Consider the following 14,059-nt stretch of genomic DNA (forward strand, 5'->3'; position numbering starts at 1 on the left):
GGTGTGCGCCGGCGTGACGCGGCCGCGCGGGATGGGCAGGGCCGAGGCCGAGGCGGCGGCGACGGCGGCGGCGAGTGCTAGAGGCGGCGGCACGACGAGGGCCCTCAAGCCCGACCACCATGAGCACCAAGCAGGTCACTTGCAGGTCAGTGCGCTGCGCCGCGGGGGCCGGGAGCGGCAGGCCACTTCACTTCCCCTCTGTTCCCCCCAAACCCCCCCTCCCCCGCCCCGGGCGGCCGGTGCACCACAGCCCCACCGCCAGGGAAACTGAGGCAGGAGCGGATTCTTGAGAAGTTGCTCAGCTGTTCGCGGTCTGGCCTTTCCGCGCGGAGCTCGCGCTGCGGCCGGAGCCGGGCACCCGGCGTGCGTGTGGCGGTGTGTTGGGGCCGAGACCCGGGCGACGCCAGCGCGGGGCCTGTGGGCTGGAAGGGCGTGCTAGCCAGAGCCGTGCAGGGCGCTGGGGCCCGGGGGTGGGGGTGGGGCCCTTGGAACTTAGAGTTTAGCTGGAAAAGGAGATTTGGGGAAAGGGAAGCTAAATGGCCTTTTACAAATGGGGATACCACACAGGAATAGGTTGTTGATCGATGATAAGGGCCTCGAAGAAGCTGGGGGCCCGAAGCAGTCTTCGTTTCCTAAGAGTTTTTAGAATTCCTATGCAGCCTGAACTTGCAGAGAGTCGGCAAGTAAGAATTGTGCGAAAATAATAATGGCGGGTAGCGTTTACTGGAAGTTGGTGAAGTGCTTCGCGTATTTCCAAGTGCTCTGTATTCATTGTCACTACACTTCACAGTAACGCTACTAAGCAGATACGATACCCATTTTACAGTGCAGGGCATTCAGACTGAAAGAGATTAAGGGATACTCTCACTGAGACATCCATTTACGTGGAGAAATACAACGGTGATGGATGGATGGTGTAGAAAATTCAAAACCGGATGCTGCAGTGTGACTGCCCCTGTGAAGCAGAAAGAGCTTGGTTGTGTAACACCCCCGTTCCTTGGCGAACCTGTGGCTTATCAGTACTGGGTTCCTAGTCTTACAGAACTGATACTTGGAGAGTGCACATTTGATTTTAATAATTGGTTTCAGTAAAACCTGTGTGGAAAACAATGCCCCCAAAATCAGTCGTATGGTTTGATTATGTAATACACAGTTTAAGTATCTGTGTTGTTCCTTTTCTTCATTAGCATGAATAATTGAGAAGGGACTATGTAAAAAGTTTTCTGTTAGTATTAGTATATATTAACTGTTCAAACAGTTTATCCAAAGCCCAGGTGGCTTATATGAAGCAATTGTTAGAAATTTGCACTTAGGGTCTATAGAAAATACTTTTTTTTGGTTATTTGTGCTAGAATATCCTTTGTGATGACCTGTGTGTGTTTGTTTTTATTTTTATGAAGCAAGTATTCTGAGTAATTGTATAGCAAATTCTGGTTACTCCTCTTAAGATGTGTCCACAAAAGAGTACACTTTTATATAATGCTTTATAATTGAATCTTAACTCTGTGTAGTATCTAGTTTTATGGATGAATCTTATGTTCAGAAGAACTTGAGACTTGCCCCTAACTTCACATCGAAATGCAGGAGCAAAAATTTAAATCAGGATCATCTTGGCTTTTTTCTTCTGCACTGGGAAATGGCCTAACCTGAAAACTTTAATTCTGCGTTTCCCAGACAGGGGCATCCTGCAGGATGTTGTTGCATATAAAGTCAGGAGTGGGTTGGAATGTTGGAGAGGGATCACTTCTGTTTAAGTACTAACTGTTGTTTGGTGGGGACCGTATAATGTGCAGCGTGCTCTTTGAGGTGCTCTACCAGCCACAGCATGTAACCCAACAACCCTCACTGTTGCACAGGTTGTGAAACAGAGCCTCAGCACTGAAGTGATTGGCCCCGGTCATTCAGCTTCTGAGTGGCCAAGGTGTGGCATCAGAGTCCATACTTTCATTGATTGGTTGGCCTCCAAAGAAATTTGGGAGATGCTAAAGTTTCTTCACTGCAGGAATTTTTAAAGCTTTTCACATGCACATTTGAAAGGAAAATGCATGCGAAGACATAGAAAGCAAAAGAAGTTTACTTGCAAAAGGGTCTGAAGGAGTCAGATCTCACAAGGATTGCCTCACCAAATAAAAACACTTTTTTTTTTTTTTTTGAGATTTATTTATTTATTTGAGAGGGAGTGCGTGTGAGTGCACAAGCAGGGATGGGGTAAGGGAGAGAATCTGAAGCAGACTCCCTGCTGAGCTCGGAGCCTGACATGGGCCTTGAACCCAGGATCCTGAAATCATGACCTGAGCTGAAACCGGGAGTCCCAAGAGGCGGATGCTTAACCAACTGAGCCACCCAGGCATCCCAAAACCAGAACACATTTAAATGAAAAAAACCGCAATATTACCTAGAGTACCAAGTTTACATTAATGTTTCATGGTAGAAAACCTCTTCTCACTTTATTATCTTATTCACTAAAGTCTTACCTCCAGACGTTGGTAACTCACAGGAAATGTTCAAGATAGGATTTATTTTGGGGGCGCCTGGGTGGCTCAGTCCTTAAGCGTCTGCCTTCGGCTCAGGGTGTGATCCCAGGGTTCTGGGATCGAGTCCCACATCAGGCTCCTCCGCTGGGAGCCTGCTTCTTCCTCTCCCACTCCCCCTGCTTGTGTTCCCTCTCTCGCTGGCTGTCTCTGTCGAATGAATAAATAAAATCTTTAAAAAAAAAAAGATAACGATTTATTTTGGGGAGCGGACCTTAACAGGGCGCTCAGCTGGTTTTAATTTATCTGAGGGTGCAAATTGTTTTTTGGGTTTGTTTTCCTGGCTGTGGGATATGATGTACATGCTTATTCTGAATAGCAGCAACACAGAAAGTATTAGTTTTGCTTCTATTCTGATACACAGATGTCTCTCCAGGAGATGGACATGAAATGCTAGGATTCCCAAGTTTAATGACAAAGACATTCCATATGTTTATCGCTTGGAATGGCAAGAATGGCTGCTCTCACAGTTGTGCCGTCAGTCAGCTCTCCTGATTTTTCAGCATGCCACTCTAACTAGAATCTCAACTTGGGGGTTATTTTTTGCTGGTTCTTCTTGCTAACCATTTCCCTGTGTCTGTTTCCCTGTGTCTTCCAATCTGTTTTCAAAGTGCTGGTGCAGGCCTTTATGATAGCTTAACAACCACTTTCTTTTCTTCCTCTTATGATGGAGGCCCCTTTGTCTTATCATCACTAGGTGAAGACCTAGAATTTGTTTCCTTAGAGCATCAAGCTTAGAGCTTTTAATTCTTTGGAAGTCACAAAACATAAAGGACCTTGTCAGCTAGTAAGTGGTAGAAGAGCTTCAGTTCTGGAGTTGGGTGGTTCTGGATTCTGATCCTGGTACCACCTGTGCCACAACTTCCTTGTCTGTAAAATGGACTTGGTAATGCCTGACTAGCAGGGTTGGTTAACAGATTAGATAGTAACAACAAATGATCGTATTTTTGGTGTGGTAGGCTAAGCACTTACTTGCATTGTCTCAGCCAAACCTCAGAGTAGTCTATCACAGCAGCTTATGAAATACAATCATTACATTAGGGATGGGGAAATTGGAAATTTAAATAAGTTGCTCAAGGTCATGTGGCAAGTTCTCTGATTTCGGAGTGTTAACCACTAAACTATACTTCATCCCTACCTCTCATACATTTATTTCAGGTCTACCTGGGCCCAGCATTAACCCCTTTCCCCCTCAGTAGATCTGTTATCACATGCAGTACAGCCATAAAATTTAAGTCTGAAAATATGTAGAGAAATGTAAAGAAAAGTGACACTGAGAATGCAAATTAGCCATATACTCAGATATGATTTGCAGAAGCATTTTGCTAGAGATATGCCCCGTTGAAAGGCTTATAAGAAACTAGAGTGATTTTGTTTGGCTCAGCCCTCAGCTGCAGCTAGAGCTGCTAGTGGTTCTGTGGCTAAAAGTGAACCCAATGTCCTTTGCAACATATAATAGCTACACTGTCTGAAACAGTCCTTTGGGGTCACACAGCATAAAAGACCCTTTTGGAGTGTCCCCCAGAAATCTCCCTACTCTGGGTCTCCAGTTATGTACTTCCCCCTTCATACTACCTTCCCCCACCCCCACCCCAATTCATGTCTCAGTCTTCTCTCTAAGAAGATACAAGGGATGGTTTGACCATTAGGAAGTTTGAGCTGTTGGAAGTTCATTACAGGGTGCTATATGAAAGAGGCCTGGGTTAAGCGTAGTATAACGTAGATGGGGAGGGATAGCTCTAAGCAGTTGACAAGATGCCCCAAAGGACAAGCAATATATGTTCAAGCTAGTTTTGTATTTGTCACTGGGGAGTGGAAATGATGACATATGCTACAAAAATAGGACTGGGCTGGTATCATCTCTTATATAACCCTTGTTTCATGCTCCCCTTTCTTGAATGCACTGATGGTGGTCTAGGAGTTATTTTTGAAGCTGTTTAAATCTCAGCTTAATCACTTACAGAAGTGAAATGCCTTGCATGAAGTCACCGGCTTATAGGTGGCGAAACTAACTAGAAGCTCTAGTTGATGGTTAAATATTTGTTTTCTTAATGAGAAAGATAGTAGAGTTTGAAAGGCAGGTTGTCTGAATAGGACTTATGGGAGGCGGTAGAATTATAAAAGGTGCCCTTGTAGGACCACCACTAAGTATCTGCCCTTTTGCATGCCTGGTTAACAAATAGTATTTGGTAAAGAACCTCTGGTAGTCTCCTACCTCTACTGTCCAACCCCCCCCCCCCTTTAAGGAACTCTTCTTGTTCAGTTTCTCCAAAATAAACTATTAATGAAGTATTTATTAGATCTTACTTGTGGAGCTGTTCATATAGCCACTTTGAGCCTGTTCTCTTCCAGTATGTATGATTTTACTAATCCTGATACCTCCTTGTCATTCAGAGTTGGCTTTTGGTGCTGAATTTTTTTTTAAACTTTTATACATTCAAAGATGGCCATATTTAAGGACTGTTGAAATAATGTAGTCTTATAGCATTTCTCAGAAGAATTATTCAACTCTTTAGATGTGTAATACACTTTTGTGTCCAGGATCCCTTGGACCCACCCCTACATCCAGAGATTGGCTAGAAAGACTCACAGGACTCAGCACATATGGTTGTACTGCAGGCTAAGATTTACTACAGTGATACAGTAAGAAGTCATAGCTAGATCGTATGGGGAAAAGGCACAGGTAGCATCTGCAGGAACCAGTGTGCAGGCTTCCTGCTTTCACTCCTTCCCATAGAAGGTCACACAGCATACTCTTCCCCCAGCAACAAAAATGCAGCAACATGTACCCAAAGAAGCCCATTAGAGATTCAGTGCCCAGGCTGGTCACCCTCTGCTTAGCATCTTCCAAAATTCCAGTCTCCCAGAAGGAAAGCAGATGTTCAGCACAAACCACATTGTAGAGTTTAAGCACAGTGAGCCATTCTTATCACTTAGAGAAATTTTCTAACCATATAGCAAACTATTTATCAGTCTAGCTCCAGAGGCTAGGCAGGAGCCAGCTTGTGAATAGGATTTTCTAAGGATAGCAGGCTCAGACTTGCTGTGTTAACTCTTTTCTGCACACTTTTAAAGACAGTACTGTGAATAAAAAGATCCTTTTGGTATAAGCCTTTTTTTTTTTTTAAGTTCCTTTTTAGTTTCCAACAAAAAAAAAAATACTCTTTTGTATAGTTTGTCAGGTTCGGTGCCCCCCCCCCTTTTTTTTCCTTAGGTTAACCTACAGCCACCTTAAAGCAAGTTACTGTATAACCTCTGATCCAGTGGAAGACCCCCAGGGAGGTGTTGCCTGGGAAAAACCTAGCTATCACCTAGGAAGAACCCTGTAGGAGGCACCTGTATATGGTCACTGACGTCATAGGGTCCTGTTCTCATCTTTGTGGGCTCAGAAGTTTGATTCTGTTGGTGTACTTAGAGCTGGCTCTGTTAGCTAAACTCAAGAGAGACCTAACGACTAGATAGCCTTTTCTCACTTTCCTGAGAGAAAAGGAACTGTTAGGTGGGCCTGGTCAACACTTCCTCTGCTTTTGGGAAGATGAACAGGTGTGGAAAGTTGGAAGTACGGTTAGTGAGTAAGGAGGGATTGAAGGTCTTCGAATCTTGTGGCCTCCAGCTGAGCCAGCTTCCCAGACCCCTCGCAGAGTCTGATGTGCAGCATGAATTGTCACTTGTGTTCTCTGGAAAGGGCAGCCTTGGTCTCTCAGGCCTTCCATTGCCTTCCTTCTGTTGCCAAGCCTATCTCCACTTACAGGCAGAGGCATGTAATTGGTTAGGTTTAGGCTTTCTGTGTTCAGTCACATTTAGTGATGTTCCAGCTGTGCCTTCCTGAAGCTGTTGCCAGGCTTTCTTCATTAGAGACCACATGTTCCCGACTGTGTGTTGAAGAGCACGGGCCTGCTCTGGTCAGAGGCCTCAGGCTGGGAAGCACCATAGTGTGTGGCTGCCACTAGTGAGCCTTCTGGGCTGAAGGAGGGAAGGTGCACAGTAGGCTGGAGGGTGAGAAGTCTTCCTGGGCTGGTCCGCGAAGGAAGGCGCTTATAACCATTCAGTGCACTGAAAGATGGGGTGCAGTGTTTCTGACAGGGGCCACAGCATGGGCAAAGGCAGAGTGACAGGGAAGTGAATTGTGTGAGGTCAGGGCTATCTGGGAAGACCGGAGTTGGGGTCCCCATCCTAGCAGTTTCACCTTCTGTAAGTAAGTCATCGCTCCTCTTTGAGCCTCAGCATGGGACATCTTGAGAGTTCATTCTGCCCTTTAGTTTACTTTTGTATATGTTTGAAATTTTCCATAAAATGTTTTTTTAAATAAGTTAAAACATGGGTTCACAGATAAAGCTCCTTTACAAAGCACCCTCCTAACAGGCTCCTCCCCTGTGCTTGCAGCCCTCTCCAAATCTGTCTTCTACCCTGCAGCTCAACTGACTTTTTCTGAAAAAAGCCTGGGAGAGGGTGTGTGTAATAACCATACCAGCATGCTTCTGAAACAGTGCACGTTCGGTTCCAGGCCACCGCAATATAGCAAATTCTACAATAAAGTGAACCAAATGAACTTATTTGGTCTCCCAACGCATATAAAAGTTATGTTTATACTGTAGTCGATTAAGTGTGCAATAGCATATGTCTAAAACCATGCACATACCTTAATTTAAAAATACTTTCTTACTAAAATTCTAACCATCATCTGCGCTTTCAGCAAGTTGCAATCTTTTTGCTGGTGGAGGATGCTGTCTCGATGTTGACGGCTGCTGGCTGATCTCAGGGGTGGTTGCTGACGGCTGGGGTGGCTGCGGCAGTTTCTCAAAATAAGATAATAAAATTTGCCACGTTGATTGACTCTTCCTTTCACAAACAATTTCTCTGTGGCATGTGATGCTGTTTGATCGCTTTCTACCCACAGTAGAACTTCTTTCAGAATTGGAGTCTGTCCTCTCAAACCCCTCCACTGCTTTATCAACTGAGTTTATGTCATATTCTTAATCCTTTATTGCCATTTCAGCAGGCTTCATAGCATCTCCACCAGGAGCAGATCTCATAAACCCACTTTCTTTGCTCATCCGCAAGAAGCAGTTCCTCATCCTTTCAAGTTTGATCATGAGATCTTCGCAATTCAGTCACGTCTTCAGGCTCCACTTCTAGTTCTAGTTCTCCTGCTGTTGCTGCTGCATCTGCAGTTACTTCCTCCAGGGAAGTCCTGAACCCCTAAAGTCCTCCATGAGCGTCAAAATCAGCTTCTTCCAAACTCTTATTAATGTTGATATTTTGACTTTTCCCTACAAATCACAAATTTTTTTTTTAAGATTTTATTTATTTATTTGACAGAGACAGCCAGCGAGAGGGGGAACACAAGCAGGGGGAGTGGGAGAGGAAGAAGCAGGCTTCCAGCGAAGGAGCCCGATGCGGGGCTCGATCCCAGCATGCTGGGATTAAGCCCTGGGCCAAAGGCAGACGCTTAATGACTGAGCCACCCAGGCGCCCCCAAATCACAAATGTTCTTAATGGCATCTAGAATGGTGAATCCTTTCTGGAAATTTTCAGTTGACTTTGCCCAGATCCACCAGAGGAATTGCTATCTATGGCCCCTATACCTTTACACATTGTATTTCTTAAATAAGAAGACTTGAAAGTTGAAATCACTCCCTGATCCCTAGGCTTCAGAATGGATGTTGTGTTGGCAGGCATGAAAACAACATTAATCTTGTTCGTACATCTCCACCAATGTTCTTGGATGACCAGGTGCATTGTCAGTGGGCAATAATATTTTGAAAGGAATCTTATTTTCTGAGCAGCAGGTCTAAACAGTGGACTTAAAATATTCAGTAAACTACACTGTAAGCAGCTGTGCTGTCCCTCAGGCTCTGGTGTTCCAGGCACAGAGCACAGGCACAGGAGATCCAGCACATTCTTCAGGGCCCTGGCATTTTCATCTAGTAAATGATGGCTTCCCCTTTAAGTCACCAGCTGCGTTAGGTCCTAACGAGAGAGTCAGTCTGTCCTTTGAAACATTGAAGCCAGGCACTGACTTCTCTGTAGCTCTGAAAGTCCTGGATGGCATCTTCTTCCCCTAGAAGGCAGTTACATCTGCACTGAAAATCCCTTGTTTCGTGCCGCCACCTTCACGAATGATCTCAGCGAGATCTCCTGGGTGACCCGCTGCGGCTTCGGTATCAGCGCTCGCTGCCTCACTTTGCACTTTTATGTCACGGAGGCGACTTCTTGCCTTCACCCTCACGAACCACCTGTGCCAGCGTCACACTTCTCTTCTGCAGCTTGCTGACCTCTCTCCACCTTCACAGAAGTGAAGAGAGTCGGGACCTTGCTCTCCTTTAGGCTCTGGCTAAGGGAATGTTGTGGCTGGTTCGATCTTCTCTCCAGAACACTACAGCCTTCTCCGTATCAGCATTCAGGTCGTTACACTTTCTTACCACGTGTGTTCACTGCAGTAGCTCTTTTCCTTTCCTTTGCATCCACAACTTGGCTAACTGTTCGGTGCAAGAGGCCTAGCGTTTGGTCTGTCTCCGTTTTCGACATGCCTTCCTCACTAAGCTGAATCATATCTGGCTTTTGATGTAAAGTGAGAGATGTGACTCTTTCACTTGACAGTTAGAGGCCACTGTCGGGTTATTGGCCTGATTTCAATATTGTATGTCAGGGAATGGGGAGCCACCTGAGGAGAAGGAAGAGAGGTGGGGTAGAGTCTGTTGGTGGAGCAGTCAGAACACACATTTATTGGTTAAATTCCCCATCATCTATGGACAAGGTTCATGGTACCCCAAAACAATTACGATAGCAACATCAAAGATCACTGATTACAGATCACATAACAAATATAATAATAATGAAAAAGTTTAAAGTATTACAAGAATTACCGAAATGTGACACAGAGACATGATGTAAGTAAATGCTGTTGGAAAATAGCACCATGCTCGAAACAGTGTTGCCACAAACCTCCAATTTATAAAATGTAGTATCTGCAAAGCACAATAAATCGAGCTATGCCTGTAAACAGTTTTCTTTATGGCAGGACTCTCGAACCTTTCCTCCGCTACTGTCTGTTGTAAATCTCTGAGAAAGACTAGAATGTGCCATTTCCTAAGTTGATTTGACTACGGGCCCATTGTTATTCCTTGTTTTAAGATGCACTCATCAATATTTCAGCTGACACCAGGGTGGCCTGGAGCACAATTAATGATACTCCAGCCTCGTCCCTTGGCAGGCCTGTTTGCATTCCCTCACAGTGCCTGCCTTCTGTGCATTTTTTTTTCTGTCTTCTCTGTCCTCTCCCATTGGCACCCGCATCACTTTGCGGACTGTGTTTGGGCCTGACCTCCTCTGGGATGTTGCCCTCTCTCAGTCCATGGTGTGTGTCTCCTCAGCACTCTGCGTGCTTTGTAATAAGGCACAGGTCACTTTTGTAACTGTCAGCTTAATTGTCATTGTGCTTTACTGGACTTTTAATAAGAGCGGAGCTTTTAGGGGTACCTGCTGTGAGAGAAGTACTGAGCTGAGCATTTTATTAATTTTTTTTAACCCTGCCTCACCAAAATGTATATATTTTTTAACTAAAATCCTTTATTATTCCAAAAGCAGTGTATATTCATGGTGGAAATGTTAGAATGTACAGATCAGCAAAAATAAGAAAATAAAATTACCATATACCTTACCCACAAGAATTGCTGCTCTTAATGTGCAATTATGGTTCTTTCTGGATTTTTAAAGCTCATGTATGTATGTATATGTGTATGTATTTTAAATGTTGATTTTTCCAAAGTGAGAATGTACTGTGTTATTTTCAAAATTCTTAATTGTGGTAAAATATACATAACATAAATTTACCATCTTAACAATTTTTTAAGTGTACAATTCAGTAGCATTAAATATATTCACACTGCTGTGGAACCATATCACCATCTGTCGCCAGAACTTTTTCATCTTCCCAAGCTGAAACTTTTTTTTTTTAAAGATTTTATTTATTTATTCGACAGAGATAGAGACAGCCAGCGAGAGAGGGAACACAAGCAGGGGGAGTGGGAGAGGAAGAAGCAGGCTCATAGCGGAGGAGCCTGACGTGGGGCTCGATCCCATAACGCTGGGATCACGCCCTGAGCCGAAGGCAGACGCTTAACCGCTGTGCCACCCAGGCGCCCCTCAAGCTGAAACTTTGTCGCCATTAAACACTAACTCCCCATCCCTCCTCATCATAACTGCTGGCAGCCACCATGCTGTTTCTGTCTCTAGCAATCTGACTACTGTAGGAACCTCATGTAAGTGGGATCATACAGTATATGTCCTTTGGTGTCTGACTTATTTGACTTAGCACAGTGTCCTCAGGGTTCATCCATGCTGTAGAATGTGTCGGTTTCCTTCCATTTTCAGGCAGAATAATATTCCATTGTATGTATGTGCTACATTTTGTCTCTCCATTAATCCATCGATGGACACTTGAATTGTTCCTACCTTTTGGCTACTGTGAATAATGCTGCTAGGAACATGGGTGTGCAAATACTTGAGTCCTTGCTTTGGGGTTTTTTTGTATATGTATCCAAAAGTGGAATTGCTGGGTCATATGGTAATTCTATTTTTAATTTTTTGAGGAACCACTATACTGTTTTCCATAGTGACTGCACCATTTTACTGTAAATGCTGTTTTATAATCTGCTTTTTTCAGTTAATCTTCAACTTCCCATGTCAATAAGTTTTCATTTTATCTGATGCCCAGTTCATATTCAGATTTTCCCATTTGTTCCAAAAATGTGTGTTCATCTGGTTTGTTCAAACCAGGGTATAATCCTGGACTAAATATTGCACCTGGTTATTATGTACCTTATGTAATATCTACTAACCTAGCACAGCTGTCTCCTTTTTAAAGTTTTCTTTATTCTTTTTTTTTTTTTTAAGATTTATTCATTTGAGAGAGTGAGCTCACATGAGTGAGGGGAAGGCAGAGAGAGAGGGAGAGAGAGAAGCAGACTCCCCTCTGAGCGTGGAGCCAGATAGGGAGCTGGATCTCACAATCCTGAGATCATAACCTGAGCCGAAATCAGGAGTCGGACACTTAACTGACTGAGCCACCAGGTGTCCCTGAATTTTCTCAACAGCTTTATGGAAGTAGAATTTACATACCATAAAATTCACCCATTTTAGGCATACAAGTCAAAGATTTCCAGTAAATTTAGAGTTGTACAACACCGCAATTAAATCTTAGAACATTTTCATCACCCTAGAATGACCCCTTGTGCCCATTCACAGTCATTCCCCATTACCCCTTCTCCCAGCCTGGGGAACCACTTATCTACTTTCTGTCTCTACGGATTTGTCACCCCCTTTTAATATAAGCTCTGTGCCCAATGTGGGGCTTGAAGTCACCACCCCAAGATCAAGAGTCATGTGCTCTGACTGAGCCGGGCAGGTGCCTCTGCCCCCTTTTTTTGACATTACATGTAAATGGAATCACACGAAATGTGGTGTTTTGTGTCTGGGTCATTTCACCATAGTGTGTTTGAGTTTCATCCATGTTATCGCATGCATCAGTACTTCAGTCCTTTCTATTGCCAAATGATATCCCATTGTATGGATATATTACATTTTACTTACCCATTCACCAGTTGACGGAGTTGTACAGGTTGTCACTTTCTGGCCATTATGATTGATGTTTATATGAACATTCATGTACAAGTATTTGTATGAATAGATGTTTTTATTTTTCTTGGGTAAACACCCAGGAGTGGAATTGTTGAGTCATATGGTAAATTTAAGTTTTTAAAAAAACACCAATCTATTTTCCAAGCTCAGGTTCCCTCTTCCCACCTTCCAGGACACTTGTTAAAGAAACCTGATTCACATACCACCTCTTTTGTATTTATCTAATTGCTTTTGCATGATGGCTTTTAGCTTGTTCCCATTCCCCTGTATTTCCTAGAAACTGTGAGTTAGATCTGGAGTTTTGTTGGATTCGAGTTAAATGTTTTTGGCTAGAATGTATCCAGGCTGTGTTTTATACTTAATTCATATTGGGTCACATCAGCAGACACATAATATAATATTTGAGCTTCATTTTTTTTCCATGTAGATACTGGGTCCAGCATTCGTTGTTGAAAAGACAATTCTCTCTCCTATTGAATTGCCCAGACACGTTTATCAAAAGTCAGTTGATCATGTGTGTGTGACTATTTACAACTTTTTGAAGAGCTTGCCTCCACCTCCTTGAACTTCAGTCTGTCTGTTCAGCTCAGCAAGACTGCTGTGCTCTGCTCAGGGTTCACCTTCCATTGAGGTCCAGAATACACCTCCCAGCAGAAAGCCAGGCTGAACCTGGGCTCACATCCCTTGCTTCCCTTCTCTCAAAGACCGTCTTGTGTTGTCTTTTGTCTCTGTCTCAGAGCAGTTGTTTCATATATATTGTTCTGTTTTCTACTTTTTTTACCTTGGAGGGCAAATTCCATGCTCCTTCATAGCTAGAAGCAAAAATCTGTTCTTTCTCTTTCTTTCTCTCTGTGCCTCAGTGTGAGTAGTTCCTTTGCTGTGTCTTCAGGTCTTCTGAGATTTTCTTTCATCCTAATTTACAGTAAGTTTGTCCAGTGTAGTCTTCATTTTAGATATTGTACTTTTCATTTCTGAAGTTCCATTTGGTTCTTTTTATATTTTCCATTTCTCTTCATGCTTAGCATAATTGAACATATTTATAATAGCTGTTTTTATTATTTATTATTTTTTTTAAAGATTTTGTTTATTTATTCGACAGAGATAGACAGCCAGCAAGAGAGGGAACACAAGCGGGGGAGTGGGAGAGGAAGAAGCAGGCTCATAGCAGAGGAGCCTGATGTGGGGCTCGATCCCACAACACCAGGATCACGCCCTGAGCCGAAGGCAGACGCTCAACCACCGTGCCACCCAGGCGCCCCCTATAATAGCTGTTTTTAAAGTCCCGTCTACTGATTCCATCATCTGTCATTCTTATAATTGACTAATTTTTCTCCTGTTATGGGTCACATTTGTCTGCTTTTTGGCATAACTGCTTATTTTTTACTGGATGCCACTGTGAGCGTTTTTGAGCATTTGGATTTTATTGTCTTCCTTCAAAGAGTGTTCAAGTACCTTTTGCTGACAGTTAATTCGCTATCAGCTTGATCCTTTTGAAACTTGTTTTTAAGCTTTGTAAGGGTGGGTCTAAAAATACTCTTTAGGACTCTTTACCCTTAATACCAGGGCATGTGCCTTTGAAATCTCTCTACTATTTCCTCTGAGTATTTAGCCAGGTCTCTCTACTCCAGCTGGACAGAATTAGAATGCCTCCCCGTTATTTCTTCAGGACCAGAACGAGACCTCTCAGTGAAACATTCTTCTGTATATCTTTTGGTGCTACACTATCTGGTCTGATCCTTGCCACAAGCCAGTAAAGTAGATAGTGTAATTTTCGTTTCATAGATGAAGGTGGTGAGGCGTAGGGAAGTTTGCGTTGTGACTTGCTCGTATATGGCAGGGCTGGATCTTGGGTCCAGGTCTGTGATTCCTTTACAACCATACCCTTTAAG

General features: G+C 43.5%; 1 protein-coding gene across 2 annotated transcripts in view; it reads left to right on the forward strand.

The window, feature by feature from the left end:
- Nucleotides 1-14,059, forward strand: part of MKRN2 (makorin ring finger protein 2) — a 28,392-nt gene continuing 14,333 nt past the window's right edge. Inside the window, exon 1 of one of the 2 annotated variants that reach the window (XM_026501402.4) lies at nucleotides 1-145. In XM_026501402.4, the coding sequence (XP_026357187.1) occupies nucleotides 120-145 (26 nt within the window). In that variant the 5' untranslated portion in view covers nucleotides 1-119. The remainder of the gene's footprint in view (nucleotides 146-14,059) is intronic. The other variant, XM_057311951.1, reaches the window with a different exon arrangement.

The sequence above is a fragment of the Ursus arctos genome, unplaced genomic scaffold (assembly GCF_023065955.2).
Source record: "Ursus arctos isolate Adak ecotype North America unplaced genomic scaffold, UrsArc2.0 scaffold_14, whole genome shotgun sequence".
Classification (NCBI taxonomy): Eukaryota; Metazoa; Chordata; class Mammalia; order Carnivora; family Ursidae; genus Ursus; species Ursus arctos.